The sequence below is a fragment of the Lichenostomus cassidix genome, chromosome 7 (genome assembly GCF_008360975.1).
Source record: "Lichenostomus cassidix isolate B80296 chromosome 7, HeHo_3.0, whole genome shotgun sequence".
NCBI lineage: Eukaryota > Metazoa > Chordata > Aves > Passeriformes > Meliphagidae > Lichenostomus > Lichenostomus cassidix.
The window spans coordinates 5,113,486-5,134,924 of NC_139488.1; the positions used below are offsets into that span (position 1 = coordinate 5,113,486).

A 21,439-nucleotide genomic window follows, 5' to 3' on the forward strand; every position below is an offset into this window, starting at 1 on the left:
GGGAAAGTTTGTATCCAAACAATGCATTCACAAGACTCACTGTAAGCACAAATGAGAGAGACAAATCTGATTTTTATTTATGCCTCAACATATGTTACACACGAGGTGAAAAATGCTTTTAGGGTTGGTATGCATGCTGGAAGCCTTGTCCCACAGGAGGCTCTTTTCCCCTCTTTGTTCCTTTTCCTGCCCCCCCTTGGTAGGAACACTTACCCTTCTTTATCAATAAACAGTTCTCAGATATAATATTGCTGCGTTTGCACTTTATTTTTTGCCTGGGAAATCTATTAAAAGGAATCCTTCCTGACTCCCCTTTTTTACAGCAGGACATTAAAACAAAATACACTGTATTTACAGATTTACCTTACACCTTTCATTCTCAATGAATAAAAGTCATCCTAAAAAGGCAGACAACACTTGTCATGTTTTAGATATTATTACTTACTGTATAAAGATGTAAATGTTAGATAACACTATGGTGAATTATCTAACATTGTGAACCTGTAAATCTAACATAATGAATCATACTGAATTCCTCCAATACGAAGCAGAATTTGCAAAGGACTGAACACGCCATTAAGAGGACAATGAACAAAAACAGTCTTCTCTGCAAAGGATTTACAACTCATTACCAGAGGTTAGTTATTCTCCTCTCCACATCCCTTCAAATGAAGGAAAACTTTTCCCCCATCAGGGTAACAAACTATGTTTTATTTATTGTTAGCATCTTTTTCTCAAGATGTTGCTAAACCCAAGAAAGAATTTAAGACATTATGAGTGCTTTCATCTGTTATCAAAGTTGACATGCTTCCACAATGTGCATCCTCTCACTAGACTTACTTAGAATATGCCTGAAATGCTATTTAGAGGCTTGATCCTTGTCTTTCAATGGCTTATGGTGCAAATCCCAAACACCTGTAGATTAACCTTCACTTTTACCACATTTTGCTGTTGCAACCAGAGTTGTAGATAGGAGTATTTTTTGTTACTTTACAAAATTTCATTTAGCACACAGTTTACTTTCCAGGGCATAAGCAGCTCCTTTAAGAGAATTCCTGGTCTGAAAAGCCTCAGTTTTTATTTTAAAAAAATTTTAAATCCCCTTCCTTTCTTACCCAGAACTTTAAGATGTGTAATCCCACACAGGGCAATTCTTATCCTGCAAACCTGAAATAGTACCTATACAGAAATATTTGTCTTTGGCATATACTACAAGGCTCCAAGGACAACAAATACATAGGTTCAGAGAGAACAGCCACTTGAACACTTAGCATCACCAAAAAAGAATAAAGCACTTTTTAAAACACATTTTACAGCAGAGAAAAGCTGCAGTTATAGCTCACTATCCAGGGATTAGATCCATGATCAACCAGTTGCACTGAGGCAGGTTCCTATGTGTCACAGAGGCTGCTTCAACCATGTTCATGTTATTTTAAATTTCTTTCTTTGAGCCAACTCACATTACCTCAGCACAGCAAGTTTCTGTCTAACAGCTGAGATGTTCCAGCTGCCCAAGCAGAAACTCAGAGATTGCTCTGGCAAAGAACAAATGATCACATGCCAACCCAAATTATTACAGCAACAGTTGTGTACAGGTCACAAACCACTTGTGGCAGGACATTCCCCTACCACAGGAAGGCTTATCTGCTCTGCCTAGCAGCTGGTGAGATAGCTCAGGGCATCTTCCCCCTCACATGAATTTGCTAATTGGTGAAATATCTCAAGCCAGACATCTGTTAGTGAGATATTTCTGGTGCCATGGAGGTGGCATTCCAAGCTGACAATAAATATTTTGCCTTGGGAGCAAGATTGAAGGATGACAAGCTGGAATTTCTGACTGACAGACACTTTATTTTACAAACTATAAAAGCTACACCAAACTTTCACAAAGCAGAAGTCTTTTGCACATTCCCTGGAAATGTGTGGGGCTTTCCACCAAAGTCAGGATGCCACTTTGTGGGTCCTCTCTTAGGGGTTGAGTGAAAGGAATCTGTGTGCCCCATCATCAATCCAGTGGTAAATTCCACTGACTCCTAATTACTATTTCTTTGCTAGCTATAATATAGGTACCTTTACATTGTGCACTGTTTCATCTAATCTACTAGTAGTTCTTTGTTTTAACCTGTAATAAGTAACCCTGTTTAGGCTCATTTGTCTGTTAATCTTCTGTCTAATCAATAAATAACTCATTTTATAATAGACCTGACTTGCCATTCTTAAGAACTTGCTAGCCGGAGCAGTTTAGGTGCAGGTCACCTGAATTTAAGCTGCTGCCAAATATCTGAACTTAAGGCAGGGCTTGTCTAACACTTTCACTTGATCCATAACACCACTAACAATGTTGTATAAAATTTCCTAACCAGGGCTTAAGTGATGAACAAAGAAGTGCAACAACCTCCCAAAACATTAGGCAAGCAATTGGAAATTATGAGGATATTTCCAGGACCTTTTCGTAGCAAGTGGGAAAAAACCCTGCCTCACCCTGAAATAATTTTCACTGTTGTGCTGTAAACTGAACTATGGAGAGTCAAATCATCAGCTCAATGTTTTGACATTGATAGTCTAAAGCTGCTCTTGCTGTCTCTGTGAGGACACACAGATTGGAGGAAAGGCACACCTGATGTAACTGGAGCTGTAAATCATGGATCTCACCAGCCACACGCGAAGCCTCTTCCTGTAGCTCATCCCTGTCTTCCTTGGCCTGTTGAAGGCAGGTTGTTAACTTCCTGATGATTTCATTCTGCTCTTGAACTGTATTTTCCTACAGGGGTCACAAGAAGCGCACTTTTAGCATTAAAATACTCTTTATATATATATGGAACCAAGAAGGTTTTCTTGATGAAAAACTGTTACAGAGTCTGTAGTTACACTTCAGTTTTAACCAACTTGCACCAAAGAAATCTGCATCCAAAGCCAAAAGCAGGCATGATGGAAGAGGAGTCTTAAACTGATCTCAGAGATGACAAACCTAATCAAAAGTGTTTTTAAAAACAAATTATGGGATGCCAGCAATGAAATTGGTATTTTTACATCTACATTTGTAGCTCTTATTGATGTAGAAGGCAATCAAGTCTTCAAAAGGGATATAATGAATATTTAGTACCCCCTAAATTATTTCCTATCAGCCAGAAATTCCCTTCAGTCGTGTGAAGAAGCTAATGAGATGGGATACATTCATGCTATTTTATGTTAATCACATTTATCTTTTCAATTTATTTCTCACCAACAAGAAATGTCTTTGTTTACCCAACCCTAGAAAGAGAAAAAAATATATAAAGGGGAAAGTAACTAGTCTTAAGAAGCACCTGGTAATAATTTACATAGAACTGCTAAAGAAAGGGAATTCAAAACATTATATTTTTAATATTCTGGAAGAGGATGCTGCTTTTTGCAGTACATGTTAGCAAGGTGAAGTACTTCTCACTGAAAAACAATAGGTTTTTTGAGTCTTGTGGCCTAAATATTTTTAGAATGAAAACCAAGTAGTATTATTGCATTATCCAATTCTATGAAACATACCTGAAGCAGCATAGAATCGTTGTGCTGGGTGAGCTGGTCCTGCAGCTCATCCATCTGTACAGTGAGTCTTTCCACTGCCTCCTGTTTCTCCAGCAGTCGGCTCTCCAGCTCAGCTATCCTTGCCTGACACACCTGAGCATCAGCTTCACTGTATTCTCCAGTAGAATTTACCCTGTCTTTCTTTATTTTAAAAAAAAACCAAACATTTATTCACTAAAACAAAACACCATGTCAGGTTTGTGATTAGTCTGAAAACAAATTCAGCTTCAAGGTTAAGTCCTGGGCAAATTCTACTTTAAAAGTAATTCAGCAGTGGGACTTTGTATTGAATAGAATCATTATAAATAAAGTCCTTAATTCTAAACAATTTCCAATAAAAAAATTATCATAGCTAATACATTTTCATGATACATTAAGGCACAAAACTAAGAGTGCTGTGATTCTACGGCACCAAATGGTGGCAAGATGCCATTCTGGCACGTATTGTGATTTAAATACCTCCAGTTGTGAGGAGGGAGGCAGGAAACTACCAACTTAAACAAAACTTTTACATCCATCTGTGCTGACTGGAGAACAGTCCACCAACAGGAGAAACAACAATGTCAAGCTCTTGAATCAAAATTCAAGTCCTGTGGCTTCTTAGAAGCAATATTGTTACAATCATCGCAGAGGATACAGTATATTGTATTTGATTTTAAGTAGTTTTTGGTTGTAGTATATGAAACAAGAATGAACCTATGTATCAATTAGAAACATTAAAAACATACAAATTTCTCGAGGCAAAGTGTATGTTTTTACAAAAATCAGTTTTCTTAGCAAGCAATTTTGACTGCCAGTACACGTACATACAGCAAAACGCCTGTTTTATACCATAAAATAGTGGTATTTTATGGTATAAATCACATCAGTTTTATCATATTTTATAACAATGTTCAATTAACCACTTTAGCAACCATTTATCACAGTCTTCTTTCATCTCTATCCAGCATCTTTTACTGAAGATGCATCCTTTCACACTTACTTCAGTTGCATGATCATCCAGTGGCTCCCAGCTGGACAAATCAGTGTTGTCCTGCTAAATAAACAAACAAAACAAACACTAAATCATAGCTATTTTAAATAAAAATAAGAAAAACCAGAACTATTTTGGAAAAACCCTAAGCATGAGCCAGAGAGGTCTGTGTTGTGAGAGACTGACTTTAATGCTACACCCAGCTAGTCCTTCACCATGAAATCCCCTAAACTGCAACAAACAAACAAAATTATTATAAATGTCTACTTAAATTTAGGGCTAAGCCTCAACACTGATTCAATGTTTGATCCTCTGCTGTTGTAGCTGGCAAATAGTTGAGCAATCTTCAATCTAACACTAAAAATTAGTAAAGTGACAGGAGATTATTTAACAAACATGCTAAAAACATTCAGGTAATCACAAAAGCAGCACCTTTTTCTGACTCACAGATTTAACATGGCTTGATACCTCGAAAGATGTTTTCTTCTCACTAAATTCACAACAAAACCAAGATGATGAGAGCTTTATTGGGAAAAGGCAGCCCACAGCTCTCCCCGTATTTTGAATCTGCTTGAAGTAGTTCCCAATGATCACTGCCTCCCTGGAGGTGCCCTCTCCAGGTAACCTAGAATTCCAGTTGCTTTACAAACCAGCTATTTTGACAAAAGCTGCTTAGCAGCATTAAGTGATTTTTGGTTTAAGTTCACATGAATGCAGCAAGGACATTGCTATGGCTGAGTGACAAAACACTACATTTTTGCTCATGCAGACACTTGTGTGTAGCTTCATAGCAGCCTTTGCAATGCTAACATTATGCTGAAAATATTCTGAAGGCATCAGTACAAAAATACCAAAATACATCATACAGAAGCAGAGTCACACCTCAAACAAATCTGTGGAAATAACACCTATGATGGCTTTACAAAGGTGACTAAGAGCTTGCTGGAATAAATTATAATTTTTCAGAATACATCAACCATATTTGAGCCAGCAAAGTGATACAAAACCAAATCAATGCTGCTGTGCATTTTAAGGCCCTGGCAATTTTTCATCTGTTGATCTCCCAGTCCAGATCTGCCATTTCATGAAGTCATAGCCACATAACCATAAGTCTGCCCAAAGAGAAGTCCATGGCAGTGAAAGGTGAAAGACTTCAATTTCGCAGGCTAACCAGCTGCCCAAGACATACCATGGAGATGTCTTACGCAGTAAATGAGATCACTTTGAAAGAAAGTGAACTACTATAAGAGAAAATACACCATTCACTTACCTCCCAAGGGCAGCTTGCAGCCAGTGCCAGTGAGCTAACACTCAACTGGGTAAAACAACCACCTGGAACACTTGTTACCTGCACACAGAGTGGAGCAAAGGCAAGAAATACTAAGATTTACCTGTGTCTCTGTTGTTGCCTCTGGCAAGTTGGTGTCTTCAGCCTGACTCTCTAGAGCCTTCCCAGCATCTCTGGCTGCTACTGGGTGCTCTTCCTTCGGAAGGTCATGCGCGTGGACAGCCGAGCCCTTCCTCTTCGCCGCCTTTTTCTGCGACTGCGCGACGTCGCCCTTTGCTTTTCGCTGTCTGAAGTAAGCAAACTGTGCAGGAAAGATTGCAAGAAGTACAGGGAGAGGTAAGCAAGGAAAAAGTAGCAGGACCACAAGATTAACACAGTCATGGGTGACAAAGATGCTGTCTTGATAAAATATATACATCTGCAGAAAAACTGCTTGATCTGCCTACTTTCCACACACTCACAACATAGTGGATAACTGTGCCATTAAGCAACAAATCTCACACCAGCACTAAAGGCTCATTTCCATAAAAGAATCAAAATTTTACTCAGTGAAACTTTGTGTGTCAACGATAATCCAGAACTACAGCAAGACAAATTAGTAAAGGAACAAGTTGTCAATATAGTAGAAGCATTAGGAAAAAATAATAATTGAGCAGTCTTTCTGCAAGAGCAGCAAAAACAAGAACCCCCTTGTCACGGTGCCAAAACCAGCACACCCCTACAAATATATCTAAACAGATCTTTGGCAGCGTAAGCTTTGAGATGAGGATTCACTTCCGTTAATTTTAATGCTCCTTCCCTGCCACCCCCTTAAGAGAATACAGCAAAACTTCCTCGCCAAAAAGCAGCCTCCAGTACATAAATAGAAAATCAATTAAGCCAGGTCATTTTAATTTCTTCTGTTGAAGAATCAGATGCTCTACTTTATCAGGCTATCACGGCTCTGCAAAGCCCCGGGGACTTGTAAAGAATGTCACTGACAATTTATTACCCAACTCTCCCTAGTACCTTAAACAGCTTAAAAAGGATTATTGTTATTTTCAACTCTAGTATTGTGTTTAGGCAGCATTTCCAGGTAACATCTCCCCCACAGCATAAATGCAGACATCCTTCACATAAGGAAAAAGCCTTCTTCAAGGTTAAAGCCATAGATTATCAAATGCAGGATCTAACACATCTTTGTGATAAAACAGACAGTTAACTGATGACTGGATGTAAACATCACTGCCCAGTTCTACCTGCAGTACATATGAAAATCCACTGCTTACAGCTTGGCTTTCCTGTCAAACAGCCACCTTGCAGAAAAATCTTGTCCCATTCTGCCCATTCAGTTTGTGAAAAGGATCTAATTCAGTCCCCTCTCCTAATAGGAACTCCTACTTGACAACTCAGCTACTCAACAGGTGCACAGTTACACATCCACTACACCAAGCAACCTGTTTAAAAGGTATTTTTGTAGAAAGACATCAATTCCTTACCAGCTGATAAAATTCTTATGTACAAATAACTTATTTTTAAGATGACCTTCTGTAATTTCTACAGTTATTAATACTGAAATGCAGATTAAATGAAGATTGCCAGACCTGTGCCTTTCTTAATAAGCAAAATGAACAGAGCAGTGGATAAAGCTGCAGTGAGACACAAATACTATCCTCTGAAATCAGGTGTCAACTCCAGCACTTAGTGATGGCAATGTATGTCAAAAATAGCTATGGCACCAATTAACCTGATAACATGGGGAAACAGGGCAGGAGGAAACCTGCAGAAAACCGGAGAGTAGAGGAAACTGCTGAAGCAGGGAAAAAGGGAAAACAGGAGTAAAACCACCAGAAGAGATGAAAGGCAGAGGGAGTGGGCACTACAGAGAGCAGTTACTGATTAATGAAGGGAGACCAAGTACCTGACATTAAAATACCAAGACTTGGCATGACTGAACACCTAAACAGTATGAATTTTTAAATGCACAGGTCAAAGAAAACAAAATTTATTTTGTCCCATTCACATGCACTAAACATATAAAATCATAATACACACAGTGCAAAAGTATCTAACTACACCAAAATATGGAACTACTGGACTTGGTGGAGTGGCTGGAGGCAGACAAGCTCCAGATTTATGGGAAAAGTTCTATTTAGAACAATATCAGGTTTCCAAAGCCCTTAATCCGCTACATCAAGTTAAACGTCATTGTAAGAGAATCTCAAATTCACAGACAGCCAATCAACATGAAGTAGTGAATGTGAAGAAAGCAAGACTCAACTGCCTCTGCCCCATCACAGTGAGATCTCCCTTTTGAACCCTTCTTTTGCTTTCTAAAAGTACATGCAACTTCATTTCACCAGGACCAGTCAGTTAGAAGTTGATGTACTACTTCATAGGCTTCAGAAAAAAGTACCAAAACCAACACCCAGAGAAAATGGAACAGAGCAGAAAACCCCATCAGCACCAAACAGAAACTGGTTGTTTAAATAAACAGCCCAGCTCTTGGATACAGCAAACAAAAGCAACAAGTGCTCTTAGACAAAACCCAGAAATATTTTCTAGACCTTCCTCAAAACTATGAGGCAGAAAAACTTCATGGAAAACCTGAACTCATTTTTCAGCTCCTAACTGAAAAACGGAGGTGGAGCAAAAACTTCTCACACTTGAGGTTATGGCTTGAGGTTACAGAGAGCTTGAGGTTACAGAGAGCTCTGTAACTAAGAGGCACAGTGACCAACATGCAGACTAGTTAATGTGAGGTAGGAAAAAACAAGGAGAAAAAAGCAGCACTGAATAGTCAGGCTTGTTCTGTATCTCAATTACTACCCTGGCTATTATTACTGCATTTATTAAAAACAGGAATCTGAGGGACCTGATACAGTCAGTACTTAACTGCCAATTACAATCTCCAATTAATACAACAGTTGGCATTATCATTATTATTGATAATTTAAATCCATCTCAATTATGGAACTTTCATTCCTATATTAAAAAGAAAAATGCAAGTGCTGGTTTGAAAAGGAAAACATTTACATCCTATTTCTTCGCCAAGTCACTGCTTAGCAATTTAAAGGATGCTAAAGATAAAATAATTCATTTTCTGGTGGGTGGGGCTGAGGCAAAAAGCCCTCAGCAGTTCACACCTCGAGAACAAAGCAGGATCAAACTGCAGTTGCATCACTGCACAGGTTGCTACAACAGAATCCTTTCATACAAACCAGCCTCATTCCTGTGCCCTGCTGCCAGGAGCACCTGTGCAGTGATGTGCAGAGATGGTTCAGGAACCTGATCTGATGGACACTGAACACTTGGATCAGACCAGGAATGGGATCTCCTTAAGCTGCTCTAGGCTGCACCACAGGAAGGAAAACCTGGACTTGCTCATGGTTCTTCCTCCCTTGCAAAACCACACTGTATCCATGAGATGGGGAGCACAAAGAAAACTAGAAAAAAGAAAAGCAAAAGGCTAAAAAAGGAGGAAATGTCCTCTGGGTGGTTTTTGGAAGCTGCCTGGTGACCACAGTCTGGCAGCCAAGGAACAGATCTCTGTGACATTTTAATCACCTATCTCTGTCTCTCTAAAACCCTTCCTCTCATCTCAGCATACCATATGATATCATACAGTAGCACCATTGGTGGGGCTGCTAATAAAGTTGTTTTTTTATTAAATGGAAGAGAGAAATTCAGTACACACTATAAAAAAATAGTAAATGCAACACTGGCTCTGCACATATAACTTGAAACATAAGGCAAGTCCCTGCTTTTTCTTTTCAATGGCAAAAAACCAGTTGTCCAACAAGTGCAAACTAATAACTTACTCAAATTAAGTGTCACATTTTTCTAATCATAAACAGGTTGTGCACCTGGAATTAATTTACATTAACAGAAATGTTAACACAGGTCGTGCCACACTAAGGTAACCTTCCAGCCTGAAGAACTCCTGCTCTCAGAGTTCTCTCTCATGAGCTAATGCTACAGTTGTTCTCTAGCAGAGGTTTGTATTTTCAGAGCACGAAACAAGGCTGGGAGGGCAAGCAGATGAGAAACTGCTGAGCAGGAGCAGGCAGTGTGGAATGCAGGGCAGCACCAGGCAGGACCAGGCCAGGGATGTACTGCCCACCACGGGCTGCTGCTCCAGCACAGCTCCAGCCACAGCCCTGCTCCCTTCCAGAAAAGCTCTCTTGGATTTTCTTGTGCACAGCACTGGCAGGAAGCAGCTGAAACAGAAACACAGCAGACAGACAAGACAGCTGCAAGCCACCTCTGAGCCCACTAGCCAGATCCAGACAGGTCCCCTGCAGAAAGAGCAGGATTTGAAAGACCTGTTAGGTCCAAACTTGCCAAGTGCAGCCTCAGCTAGCCCTGCAGACCCTGTGCAAGCTCAGCTACTCCTGTCTAGCTGTAGCCCCCATCCCAGCCCTACTGGAATGGTGAGAACAGGGGAATGCTGTAGCCACAGACCAGCAAGCCTTACTCAGCAGGGACAGCCAGGAGGGAAATATGACAAAACCAGCTCCAAACCAGCAGAAATGTTGAATTAAAAGGAAAGTAATCAGGCATTTCCAACCAGCTCCCTGACCATCGTCACCAAAACAAAGCAGGTATTTTTATCTAAGGGGGTTAGCACACAACCAGGGTTAAACACATGGCTGCAGGCAATATTTACTTGGAGAACGTTATTTTTATTTATCAGCCTCATCCTGTTAGCTCTACACAGACCCTAAACTACAGGGAGATGAAAACACCTGAACGTTTAAAGTTTATGAAGTGTTTGCTGCCAGCGTGAGTGGAAACCAAGAGAGCCCAGCTCCCTGCTAACCCACAGGCAAGCGAATGGAGCGGTGGAGTAATAAAGCAACACCAGGTATTTGGGATCCTTAATGGAAAGGTAGTATTCCCACAAATTACTGAATCCTAGGCAAAAATGGGAGAGTACGGAAGAAAAAACCCAAACGAGAGCGGAGCCTGAAGGAAGGTATACACACTGCTGTCAGCTGTTCCGTGCCCACCCGAGGCGGTGTTTCCATGCCTGTGTAACGGGGAGAGCGCCTCGGCCCCGCCACCGAGGGGAGAGCCCCGGGGCGCGCTGAGGCGAAGCTCCCCCCGGCCCGCCATCCCTCTCAGCGCAGCCTCCGCCCAGCCGGGACCCCTTCCCTTCCCCTCACCTTGGCCCTGCCGGCCTCCAGCTTGCGCCTCCGCGCCTCGTCCTGCGAGTCCATGCGGCACCTGGCTCGGCTCAGCCCGGCCCCGGCGCTGTCACGGCAGCAGCGGAGCGTCGCTCATGGCCGCCTCAGGCCGCTCCCCGCCCGCCGCCGCGCCACACACACCGCGGGGGGCGGAGCTACGCGCCCATTGGCCAGAGCGCGCTACGCAGCGCGGCGGCCAGCCAATGGGAACAGCCTCCCTCAGCCGGGCCCCGCCCACTGCCGCTCGATGGCTCCTGGGATACCTCGGGCAAGCCGAGGGGAGCTCCCGGCCACGCCCCCTCCGCCGCGGCCGCCAATAGGAACTTCCCTCACCGTTTCAAAAGGGCCGCCGGCCCCGCCCAGCGCGGGGGACAGCCAATGGGGAGCGGGGCTGGGGCAGCCAATGAGGGTAGGGCTGGGCAGCCAATGGGGCGCGGGGGCGGGGCTTGTCCCGCTGGCCCTCAGCGCCCTTCCCGCCTTGGCGCTGATCGGGAGCTTCTTAGCGAACAGAGAAATTAATGTTCGTTGGCTCTGAGCTGCGTGGTTCTCTCCACTAATCAGTGTTCTGCCCTCTATTGGTTACTGATTTCTCGCTCTTCTGCTAATTGGTCCTCATTCTTTAGTCCTCTTACCTTTTTCTCCAATTTCGAGGCTTTAATCTCCTCTGGGATCTTCTGGTTACTCTAGTGTCCCTGAAGGGCCATAATTTTAAGATCCCAGATGTACAGTCTTCAACTCCCTTCAGCTCTGTTTATTGAAGCTACAAGGCTGGTGGCTTCTTTGTATTTTGAGGTCATTAAATTATAAAAATAGATGCTTTAGTCAAATCTGTTCTTTGGAGCAGTGTGCTGGATTGGCAAGGCTTTCTCCAAACTTCAGAAAGCCCATCTGCATCCAGGGCTGAGTTAAGGTTTCTGGGGTATGGTAATTTTGGCTTTCCTCTTCAGGAACAATTTTACTCTTCCATAGAAGAGTGGAAGTTTCAGTGAGCAAACCATGCTTATGTTAGATGTGACACTGAGGATCTGCCTAAGGCCAACTATGGTCATCTCCTGCTTTGTCAGCTCTTGAGGGGTTTTTTTGTTTTAGTACTGTCATGCTCTCTGATTTTGTAGCCAGCATTCTGAGATTGTCCCCAGTCAGTACTGAAAGATAAAGTCTGAATTATGAAATTTCACGTGAACACCTGCAAGGATGGGGCAGCCACAACTTCCCGGGGCAACATGTTCCAGAGCCTCACACAGAAAACCTTTTTCCTAATATCCAATCTAAACCCACTCTCTGTCAGTGTCCTACCACTCCAGACCCTTGAAAATTGTCTCTCTCCATCTTTCTTGTAGTTTTCCTTCAGATACCAGAAGGCCACAGTTAGGTCACCCCAAAGTTCCTCTTCTCCAGGCTGATCAATCCCAATTCTCTCAGCCTTTCCTCATAGCAGGGACGCTCCACCCCTCTAATCATCTTGGTTATCATCAAAATATCTTTTAAAATGGCCTTTTAGAACTCATAGAAATTAAAATTAAGGGTATAAAATATCAAAATCGATAAAAGACATCAAAAAGATGCAATAGTGGTGTGGACCTCAGCAGGTTATCTAATCCACCCTGTAACTGAGGAGTCCTACAGTAGTTATTGTATACAATGTATAGAATGTATAAAATGTATAAAATGTGTAAAATGCATACAATGTTCAAAGTATACAATGTATACAATGTATACAACCTGCAACACATTTGGTTTTTTAATTGTTTGTAAACAACTTCTGTGAAAGTTCTTTCTTCCATAGCTGCTCCACATTTCCCTTAGTGGCTAATTAATTTACACACCCCCCAAACCAACCACGTTTTTCCAGACAGAATCTCCTCATCCTGCCCTGTTCTTAATTGTATCCTCTCATTTATTTAAAAATTGGCCTGTCCTCTTCTCACCATCTGCTTACTAACTAAACAAAGCCAGTTCTTTCAAATCTTCCACAGAACCTATCTTTTATAAATGCACCTTTTTTATTTCCCCTGGACTTTGTTTCCCTCTTAAACCACCATGTCTAAAAATAGTCACAGTGTCCAAACTCTGACTTCAGCACTGCTAAATAGAGCAGAATAATTATCTCCTGTGAGGTGCATGCAACACTCCTGTTATTCCTTTGTAGGATTAAATTTGTCTGGTTTGCTCTTCTGAATCCTCATACTCGAGTGTGATCCCTGGTTTGGGATTCAGTGGAGCTACAGATCCCTTTCAGCAAGATTTCCTTGTGTGTGGTTGGCACATTCCTGGCACCTCATTAGTTAGGTTGTAAGATGTCCCAAGGGTAGGGATCACACTGTCACCAAGGCATCCAAAAGTGGGGAAAAGAGACATCCCTAAGGGATATCCAGCTTTGCTGGAAAGCGCTTTTTTTTTCCCCTAATATTGGATTTCCTCTGGGATACCTGTCACATCAAGCAAAAATTTCCTCTTTAGTAAATTCAGTTGCTTAACACTGGTGCTGTATTTTTAATGGAATACTTATACCTGGTTCTTATTGTCAAACTTTGTATCACTCTATTCACACTGCAATGATGTTTCTAAAAATTTAACTTTTAGGGGCACTGTACTAAACCAGTCAATGTTAATAATAATTATATATACACAGAGAGAAGGAGTGTTTGTTACTTGGCTTTTTTCTCTTGCCTTGGTGCTCATTTTATAGATGTCACTGATAAATGTTACCCTGTTTTTATGCTGGTAGGGCTTTGCTGGGAGAGGGAGACACAGCAGGTTTCTTTAAAAGGATGTGATGCCATAGGTTCTTTACTCTTGAACTTACCCAGGGGTGAGTTCCAGCTATGCTCTTTCATTTTTTTTAGTTATTGTGTGCAAAGGGCTGTGTCAAAATGTGCAGACCCCTTACAGTGGGATAAACAGGTACCAATCAGCAAGATTACAATCTGATCCCTGGCACTGGCCTTGTGCTAAAGAACCATTGGCTTTTATTTCCTTTTTTTATTCTTGTCCACCAGTGTGCCAGGCATTTGCTTTACCAAAGGTACACAAGTTTCTGTGCCTGGAGATTAAATTGTTTATGTTGTGTTGGCACTGCAAACTTAGCAGCCAGGTTACAGGCACAAAGCTCTGAGATAATTAGAGGGCTCTAACAACACAGAGGCCAGGCTTAGTGATGCTGCCAGGGGAAGGGTAGCAACCATAAGGAACAGACAAATATTCAGTCTCAGCTGCCCTCCTGTGACCATCACAACCTGCAGCACAGCAGTGCATTGAGGGAAATGGCAGGAAAAGCTGTGTCTGTGACACTGAATGCCTCTACTCATTTTTAGCTGGGAGTCAAACTGAAGCTTTTATCTTCTTCTCTCAATTTCTACTCATCTTCTGCTACCGTTTTTTAATAATGGAATTATCCTGTGAAGATCATGGAGGGGGAAAATGAGCACTGAAAACCCATCTGCCTCTGTTTAGCTTTTAAACCTGATTTTCAGTGCCTCCTCTTCCAGGAGACAATGGCAGATCCTTCAGTGGTGGATCACCTGACACGTCTGAAACTCAAACTCCTAGAAAAGGTAAGGGAAGAAGTCTGCAGTGCTCACCTTTGCTCTGCTTTTTGCTCTTGCATGTTTAGGCATTCAAACTGTTATTTTAAAATAGTATAACTCTACTGAGATACACTGAGGAGGGGTCCTGCACACTGTCGCTTTCTTAAATAACATTGCACAAGTTTATGTGGACTTACAGTAAATTAAATTGACTCTGATTTTATGGGAGGTGTCACCAGTTAGCTCAAAGCCAGTTTGACAGGTAAAGTTTAGGAATAAATCTTGGGTGAAGAGGATGTCAGATTGTTTTAAGGCAATTTCATGTCTGCTTTCACATTAGGTGTGGAATAGCCTGCACTGTTGGAAGCATGACTGTTCTTTGCTGTAACTAGATTTGTAGTGAGACATTTTATACTTAAGAACCACCACTTGTCTCCACTTCTGCTTTATTTCCTCCATCCCAAACCTGTGCCATAAGGTAGGCTTGGAAATCCTTGTGAGCTTTTCTGCCTGACTTATAACCAGTTCTGGTTGTGATTCTGCCAACAGAGACTAGAAAATGAACAGGAGAACCTAGAGAAGATGGAATCATCTCTCCCAGCTGCGAGTAAGAGAAACATTTGTTATAATTATGGGAATACTTTGGAAAGGGCTTGGTTATGTTCTCAGGCATGAGTTCCTCAGGAGATGATCCCCTCTCCTCCCTAACAGCTGCAAGCTAACTGCTTTTGAAATTCAAAAGTCTTTTGAATTTCTTCAGCTGTTTTTTTCCTGGCCAAGGGAAGTGAACAACTAGCTGAGCACTAATATAAGATGACTTCCTGCTCAGGTAGGAAGTCTGCTGCCTCTCAGCTGGAGCAAACTGATGGTGATCCAGCCTGTCCTAGCTCTTACACCTATTGCAGTCCTGCTGTTTGCTTGGCTTTGATCCTGAAAAGGCAGGAGGAACACTTCATTTCTTTGCATGGCACAGGCACTGTTTATAATTATGTTATCTATGTATTCAAGGCTACCAGTAGAAGCTTGGTGATATTTCTAGATTGTACTCTGGGCTCCTGTTTATTGATCTGATGCACTAATAGTTGGAAACTTCTAATGCTGTGGCCAAAAATATTTTTTTTTAAAGTCTATAACAACTTACAGTTTCAAAATACAGAATGGTGCTTTCCAGAGCAGATGCTGAGCATGGCTCAAAAGTATTTGAAAACTTTCTTGTTTATCTTCATTTCAAGTGAGTTTAAAATCAACTGCATGTGGAATGAACTCAAAAGTAAGTTGATTCAGAAGAAAATAGAAGCAGAAAAGTTGACGTTCAAACCTGAGTTTGTTTTGAGCTGTTACAACAGACAGTCATCCTCTGCATGCACAGGGTGAATCTAGAAACTTCCAGGCTGAAATGGATGCCTAAGCCAGGAGGTCAAAAGGAGGCTTTGGAGAGCAATCTAAAGAGTTTATTTTCAGAGAAGGTAGAGCTGCTGAGCAGCTGTGACTGCACATGGCATAAAGTCATTATCCATGTGTGTATTTGACAAGAAAAGTAGCAAAAGCCTTTTTATGGAAGAGCTCAAGCTATCTAACAACAAATTTTCCACATTAATATCATAATGCAGGTGCTGTAATAGCTCTGTCTTTGTGATCCTTTGAGAAGATAATGGACTTTTCCTCTTCCAGGGAGCAGACCTGAGAAGATGCTCCAAAGTGCCCTGAGGCGAAGGAAAGATCTGCTGCAGGAGCTTAGGGTAAGAGCTCTCTGTGGCCAGAAGCAGCAGAAAGGGCCCTGAAACCTCCACATCCACTGCTGATGTGGATTCAGTGTTTTCCTGTCCTTTAGTTCTGGGGCTGGGCAGGATTGAGTGCTTTGGAAGCTTGCCCCTGCTTCAGGTACTCAGTGGGATGATTCTGTTTGTCCTGAACTGCTGTGTCATGGACTTTCTGTGCCAAAATGCAAAGAAGGGATTTTTAGTGCTGCCAAAGTAGGGACAATAGTAACTGTTACTTATTCCTAGTTTGTGGAGGATACCAACTATTAATGAAATGTTTTCCCAGACTTTTGGCAGCTTGTTCTGCACATTTTTTTCCCCCCAATCCTTTTTGCTTACGCTTCAAGATCTGTGGGAAGGAAAATTTTCTTTATATTTATGCAGGCGCTGACAGTGCCCTGCTGAGAGCATAACCATACTGTCTGCCTTGCTGTGACCAGATTTTCTTTAAGAGAAGACTTGATTTTGCAGGAGCAGCACCTTCTGGAAGAGCTTTCACAGCCACCTGCGCCAGCTGGGGGACACTGTGACACCCACAGAGCTGCCCTCCCACAAGTCTACCAGCTCCCTTTTCCAGCTGCCCAGGTGGAGCCCCCAAGGATTATCCAGCAGACTGTAAGGATTGTCTCCTAGAAAACACCACTAGCACTGTGCCAGTCTGAGCTGACAGCTGTTTGGGAGCTGTGTGGGAACAAAAAGGAAAGATATTCCTCTTGCTCTTTTATGGGATCCTTGCTGCCCTCAGCAAAACCTTAGGGAAATTCATCTTGCAAGTAAGGCACAAAATTAGCAATGGGAATGGTTTACTCTTGGAACAAGATGGCAAAAGGGATGATCCTCAATGGGAATGGTTTACCCTTGGAACAAGATGGCAAAAGGGATGATCCTCATCTCCACGAGGATCCCAGAGTTCTCCTGAAGCCTAGGCAGATGACAGCCCTTCTCACAGGTGGGGGAGCTGGCTAAAACCAGCCCTGTCTTTTCCATTGTCCTTTCCATTCCAGATGCCACCTCAGCCTGCCACCATCATCCAGCAGCTGCCTCAGCCATCCCCTGTGATCACACAGATCCCCCCAGCCCAGCCCTTCGCAGCCCCTCGCTCTGGCAGCATTAAAGAAGGTAACAAACTCTCCATTGGGCAGCCAGCTACTTAGTTTTATCACTAAAACTAAACAAAAAAGGAACTGCAAACTCAAGGGAAGCTTGGGAAAGCAAAACAGCTCAACTCATGGCAATGAGTAATATTAAAGAAGTCCAACTCATGCACATGGATGATTCCAGAATTAGCAAAATCTGGTTTTATTATTTTGTTCCTTCCTAGCCTGCTGTTCAATCTCCTCAAGGCTTTTATTTGTGTTTGGTTTTTATTTGGTTTTTCCTGTGTTTGGAAGCAAGACAGAACATCTGAAAGTGTTGTTCTAAATATAGTGCAATGCCAATAAAAGAGTTTGTTTCTAAACATAGAGGGGTGCTACAGTGACATATGTGAACTCAAACCTGGGGTGACTTCCCTGGCTCAGCCTTCAGCCAAAGGTTCATCTCACACAGGAATCCTCAGTCATGAATCTGCAACATTTCTCAGCTCATACTTCATTTAAGTGTCTGGATTTTTGGATCAGAGTTTATTTTCATAACCAAAATAGTCCCAATCCACTCATGACTCTTCTGAAGCTGCTACATGTAAACTACTTTTTCTGTGATCAGTAAAAAGGAAAATGAGAGTTGCCTTCATAATTTTTTCCCTTTTTTCTCACCTCTCCCTTTTCACTTCTCGCCAAGCAAATTAGTTACATTGCACAAGTCCTTTGAGCTCGTGTAAGGAGATTTGATGTGCATAAAATGACAGTTTGAGGGTTGGACTTGCTGATGTTAAAGGTCCTTTCCAACCTTTACGATTCTATGAGTCAGTGGACTCTCCAGGTGGCACTGCAATATCACACAAATTTGAGGAAACCTCTCACATGGAAAGCAAGGATCTGGGCTGAAGCAATGGAGAGCATGGCCAGGAGCCTGTTCAGTCTGGAGTAAGGGAAAGCTGCAGCTCAGCTCTTCTCCATCCTGCCATTCAGCTCAGCCAGGGGTGTGCAGGGCAAACAACACACAGAAGATTCTTAGCAGTGGCTTTCTTGTAGAAGGGAGGAGAAACAGGAAAGCTGGCATGAACAATCTCACTCACAGACATTAACTTTGCACTGTCTGGGGAAATAATGCCAATATTCTTCACGTGCCAATATTCTTCACGTGCCAATATTCTTCAGCTTCTTTCAGCTGCTTTGCCTTGCTTGCAGTGACCAGGCTGTGTGCTGGAGGGCACTCCTGACCACGCTGCCTCTGCTGCTTGTGGATAAAGCTGTGGATAGAGCTCTTCTTTTCTTCTTTTCTTCTCTTCCCAGATATGGTAGAGATGATGCTGATGCAGAACGCTCAGATGCACCAGATCATGATGCAGAACATGATGCTGAAGGCTCTACCACCGACGGCGCTCGCACAGCTTGGGGGAGCCAGCTCTGCCCTGCTCCAGCAGACACAGCAGGTAATAACATCCTCACCCACAGCAGCATCCTCACCCACACCAGGCAATGCCTTATCCACCTGGGAAGGCCTGGAAAGAACACACAAAGAGCTGGGAGAGCCAGAGGTCTGGAGGTCAGAGGAAGAGCATGCCCTGCTGCCCTCCTTCCTCTCCAGGCTGTTCTGTCATTCTGCATTTCCCTGACATTGATTGATGGAATACATTGGAGGGAGTGGGGTCTGAATGGGAGGTGAAATCTGAAGTCATCAAGTGTTTTTGGACTGTTGGAACTTGCAAACTCTTCTCCAGGCACGTCCCAAAGGTCTTCCTTTCCCCAGGGGTGGCAGAGTGGAACCCCAGCCCCTCAGCACAGGTTTCTGCAGCCACCCTTTGTCTCTCTCCACCAAGGACCTCCAGCACGGACCCCTGGCTGTGAAAGCAGACAGGCTCAGAGCACCCGTGGTGCACCACCATCACCATTACCCTCCCACAGGGGTGTTCCCTGAGCCCCCCAGGAGCTTCCCATTCCCACCCACAGCGCAGCACTGGACTGGCAGCTCTGCCCATCCTGTGTAAGTAAGCAGGCAGCTGGGATGTCCACTTGTAGCCCTTTCTCCCTGCCCAAGATGGAATAAACATGACAAGAATGAGGATCACACAGAGACCCCAACCTGCCATGCTGCATTGCTCTGCTCTGCTGGGGCTCTCACCCCACCTTTTGGGTCCTCCTGTGAACCTAGCAGTCACCTGCTTAATAAGACAGGGGATGGGGGGGAGGGGGGGGAAGTGTTTTACATCCAGGCTAAGGTTCCCAGCAGGATTTATGTTCTTAAAGCACTGCTGAGACATTTGCTAATCAGAAAATCCTGGGGAAGAAAACCCCAAACCACCAGCTAAGGAAAATGGTACAAAAGGATGGGAGTGTCAGAAATAATGCTGAGCCTTTGCCATAAGCCTGTGCTTGCAGCTGAAGGGGGTTGGTTTCAAGTGCAGAAATGGATGAACTTCTCCCCAGGATGCTCCCAGGTCTGTAGAGCCCTTGAGCCCTGTGCAGAGGTCACAGCCAGCTCCTCCAGGAGCTCACTTGCTCTGTGCCTTCCTCTGAGCTTGTCCTGCTTGGCTTCCTAGGCTAGAAGTTCTTACATGCCAAGGCTGGTAAAGAAATGCTCCTTGCTAGAGCATGGAAGGGGGGTGACATGGGGACACACTGTGAGAACTCAACTGTTATTTCCATACCATGGCTCTTTCAGAGTCTTAGTGAACAGAAGGACAGGATGGAGGCAGCCTTGGGCATGGGTGAGCTGCTGGCAGGGGTATCTGTACAGCCCTCTTTAGCTGAGGATTTGAATTCCTGAACAGATTATTTACCTAATGGGTTTACAAGGGATGAACATTGCTACCTATTTCCCTTTGACATGGGTTTGTAATCTGAACCAGTAAAGAACTGCTGGCTCCTGTCAAGATCAGTGCAATTCAAATGTTTGCAGAAATCAGTAAAGGTCTTGTCATGGCCTTTAAACTATTTTCTTCCTCTTCTTTAGCTGCCTTCCACCTCAAGGTATGAGACCAAACACATCTTATTGCAGCTGCAGCACTGCTGGCTGTTGCTAAGCACAATAACCCCATTTCTCTTGTTGCAGGTGGCACACATACTGACAGCACAGGATCCTCTGCAAGTCAACCAAAGCCTTTGTAAAAACAATAAAATCCTGATGTTCTTCCTCAGCCATTGTCTTTTTCTTCAGCAACATTAATTGAGCACTTTTCCTCCCTTTACTTTTCCCACTAGTTTTCAGAAGGCAGGCTTTAATCCATGCCCATGCTATCCTGATCTTTTTAGTTTTATTTATGACTCCTTAAAGGCTCACTCAGAGTTTTTTCAGGCAACACTTTTTCATGCTCTCAGCAGCCTGGTTTTGCTTAATATAGAAAGATAAACAATGATTTTGCAGCACCTTCTCAATATCTTCCCACCTTCTCCTGTTTTTAAAGTGGAGAGCATCTGTACACTGGGTTTGCCTGGTGCAGTTTGTGAGTGAGTCTGATCAAGAAAACCCAGGGACCTAAATTTTGTTTGGAATGAAGAAAAGATAGTAATTGTCGCTGCTGGAAGCTAATGGTGTGCTGTCTGTGCTTCAAAAACAATTAATGAATAATTTATTTACTAAGTAAAACCTACCTTGCTCTTTGCACTCTCTGCTCTGCTGTCTTTGAGATTCTTATCTCTCTCTACAACTTCTCACTCTCCACAACTACCTGAAAGAGGAAATGGCCTCAAGTTTAGAGGTTTAGATTGGATATTAGGAAGAAATTCTTAACTGAAAACATTGTCAGGCTTTGGAAGAGGCTGCCCAGGTAATCATTAGAGTCCTCCCCATCCCTGCAGGTCTTTAATAGCCATGTAGATGTGGCATTTAGGGTCATGGCTTAGTGGTGTGCTTGGCAGTGCTGGGTTAACAATTGGATTTGATGTTCTTAGAGGGCTTTTCCTACCTCAATGATTTTATGAGCCAAATCTGCTGATGCCTGGCAGGTTTAGCAATAAATTGTACTCGGTGTATGCAAATGTCTGCACTTTCACTGGCTGCTGTTTAATTATTGTGTGTTGGCTCTAATTGGCTCCTCCCTTCTCAATGCTTGCTGTGGGCAGCAG

General features: G+C 43.0%; 2 protein-coding genes across 12 annotated transcripts in view; one reads left to right on the forward strand and one right to left on the reverse strand.

Moving 5' to 3' along the window:
• PCNT (pericentrin) overlaps window positions 1-11,043 on the reverse strand; it is a 69,603-nt gene extending 58,560 nt beyond the window's left edge. For 4 of the 6 annotated variants that reach the window (XM_085065922.1, XM_085065923.1, XM_085065920.1 and 1 more), the window contains exons 1-5: window positions 10,967-11,043; window positions 5,923-6,120; window positions 4,541-4,594; window positions 3,520-3,699; window positions 2,618-2,761 (exon numbers count right to left, since the gene is read on the reverse strand). In XM_085065922.1, the coding sequence (XP_084922048.1) occupies window positions 2,618-2,761; window positions 3,520-3,699; window positions 4,541-4,594; window positions 5,923-6,120; window positions 10,967-11,020 (630 nt within the window). In that variant the 5' untranslated portion in view covers window positions 11,021-11,043. The remainder of the gene's footprint in view (window positions 1-2,617; window positions 2,762-3,519; window positions 3,700-4,540; window positions 4,595-5,922; window positions 6,121-10,966) is intronic. The other 2 variants (XM_085065921.1, XM_085065917.1) reach the window with 1 other exon arrangement.
• Window positions 11,044-13,129: 2,086 nt separating this feature from the next.
• C7H21orf58 (chromosome 7 C21orf58 homolog) lies at window positions 13,130-21,364 on the forward strand. 6 transcript variants are annotated; one of them, XM_085065945.1, is made up of 9 exons: window positions 13,130-13,238; window positions 14,476-14,541; window positions 15,064-15,121; window positions 16,186-16,253; window positions 16,746-16,889; window positions 17,279-17,393; window positions 18,668-18,807; window positions 19,195-19,358; window positions 20,427-20,511. In XM_085065945.1, exons 2-9 carry the CDS (start codon window positions 14,482-14,484, stop codon window positions 20,440-20,442), a joined length of 765 nt encoding a protein of 254 aa, XP_084922071.1. In that variant the 5' UTR covers window positions 13,130-13,238; window positions 14,476-14,481; the 3' UTR covers window positions 20,443-20,511. The 6 variants fall into 6 exon arrangements, with proteins under 6 accessions (XP_084922071.1, XP_084922073.1, XP_084922074.1 ...); XM_085065947.1 differs by lacking the exon at window positions 13,130-13,238 and adding an exon at window positions 14,174-14,209; XM_085065948.1 differs by lacking the exon at window positions 13,130-13,238 and having other exon boundaries at window positions 14,216-14,541; window positions 16,746-16,859.
• Window positions 21,365-21,439: the final 75 nt, after the last annotated feature.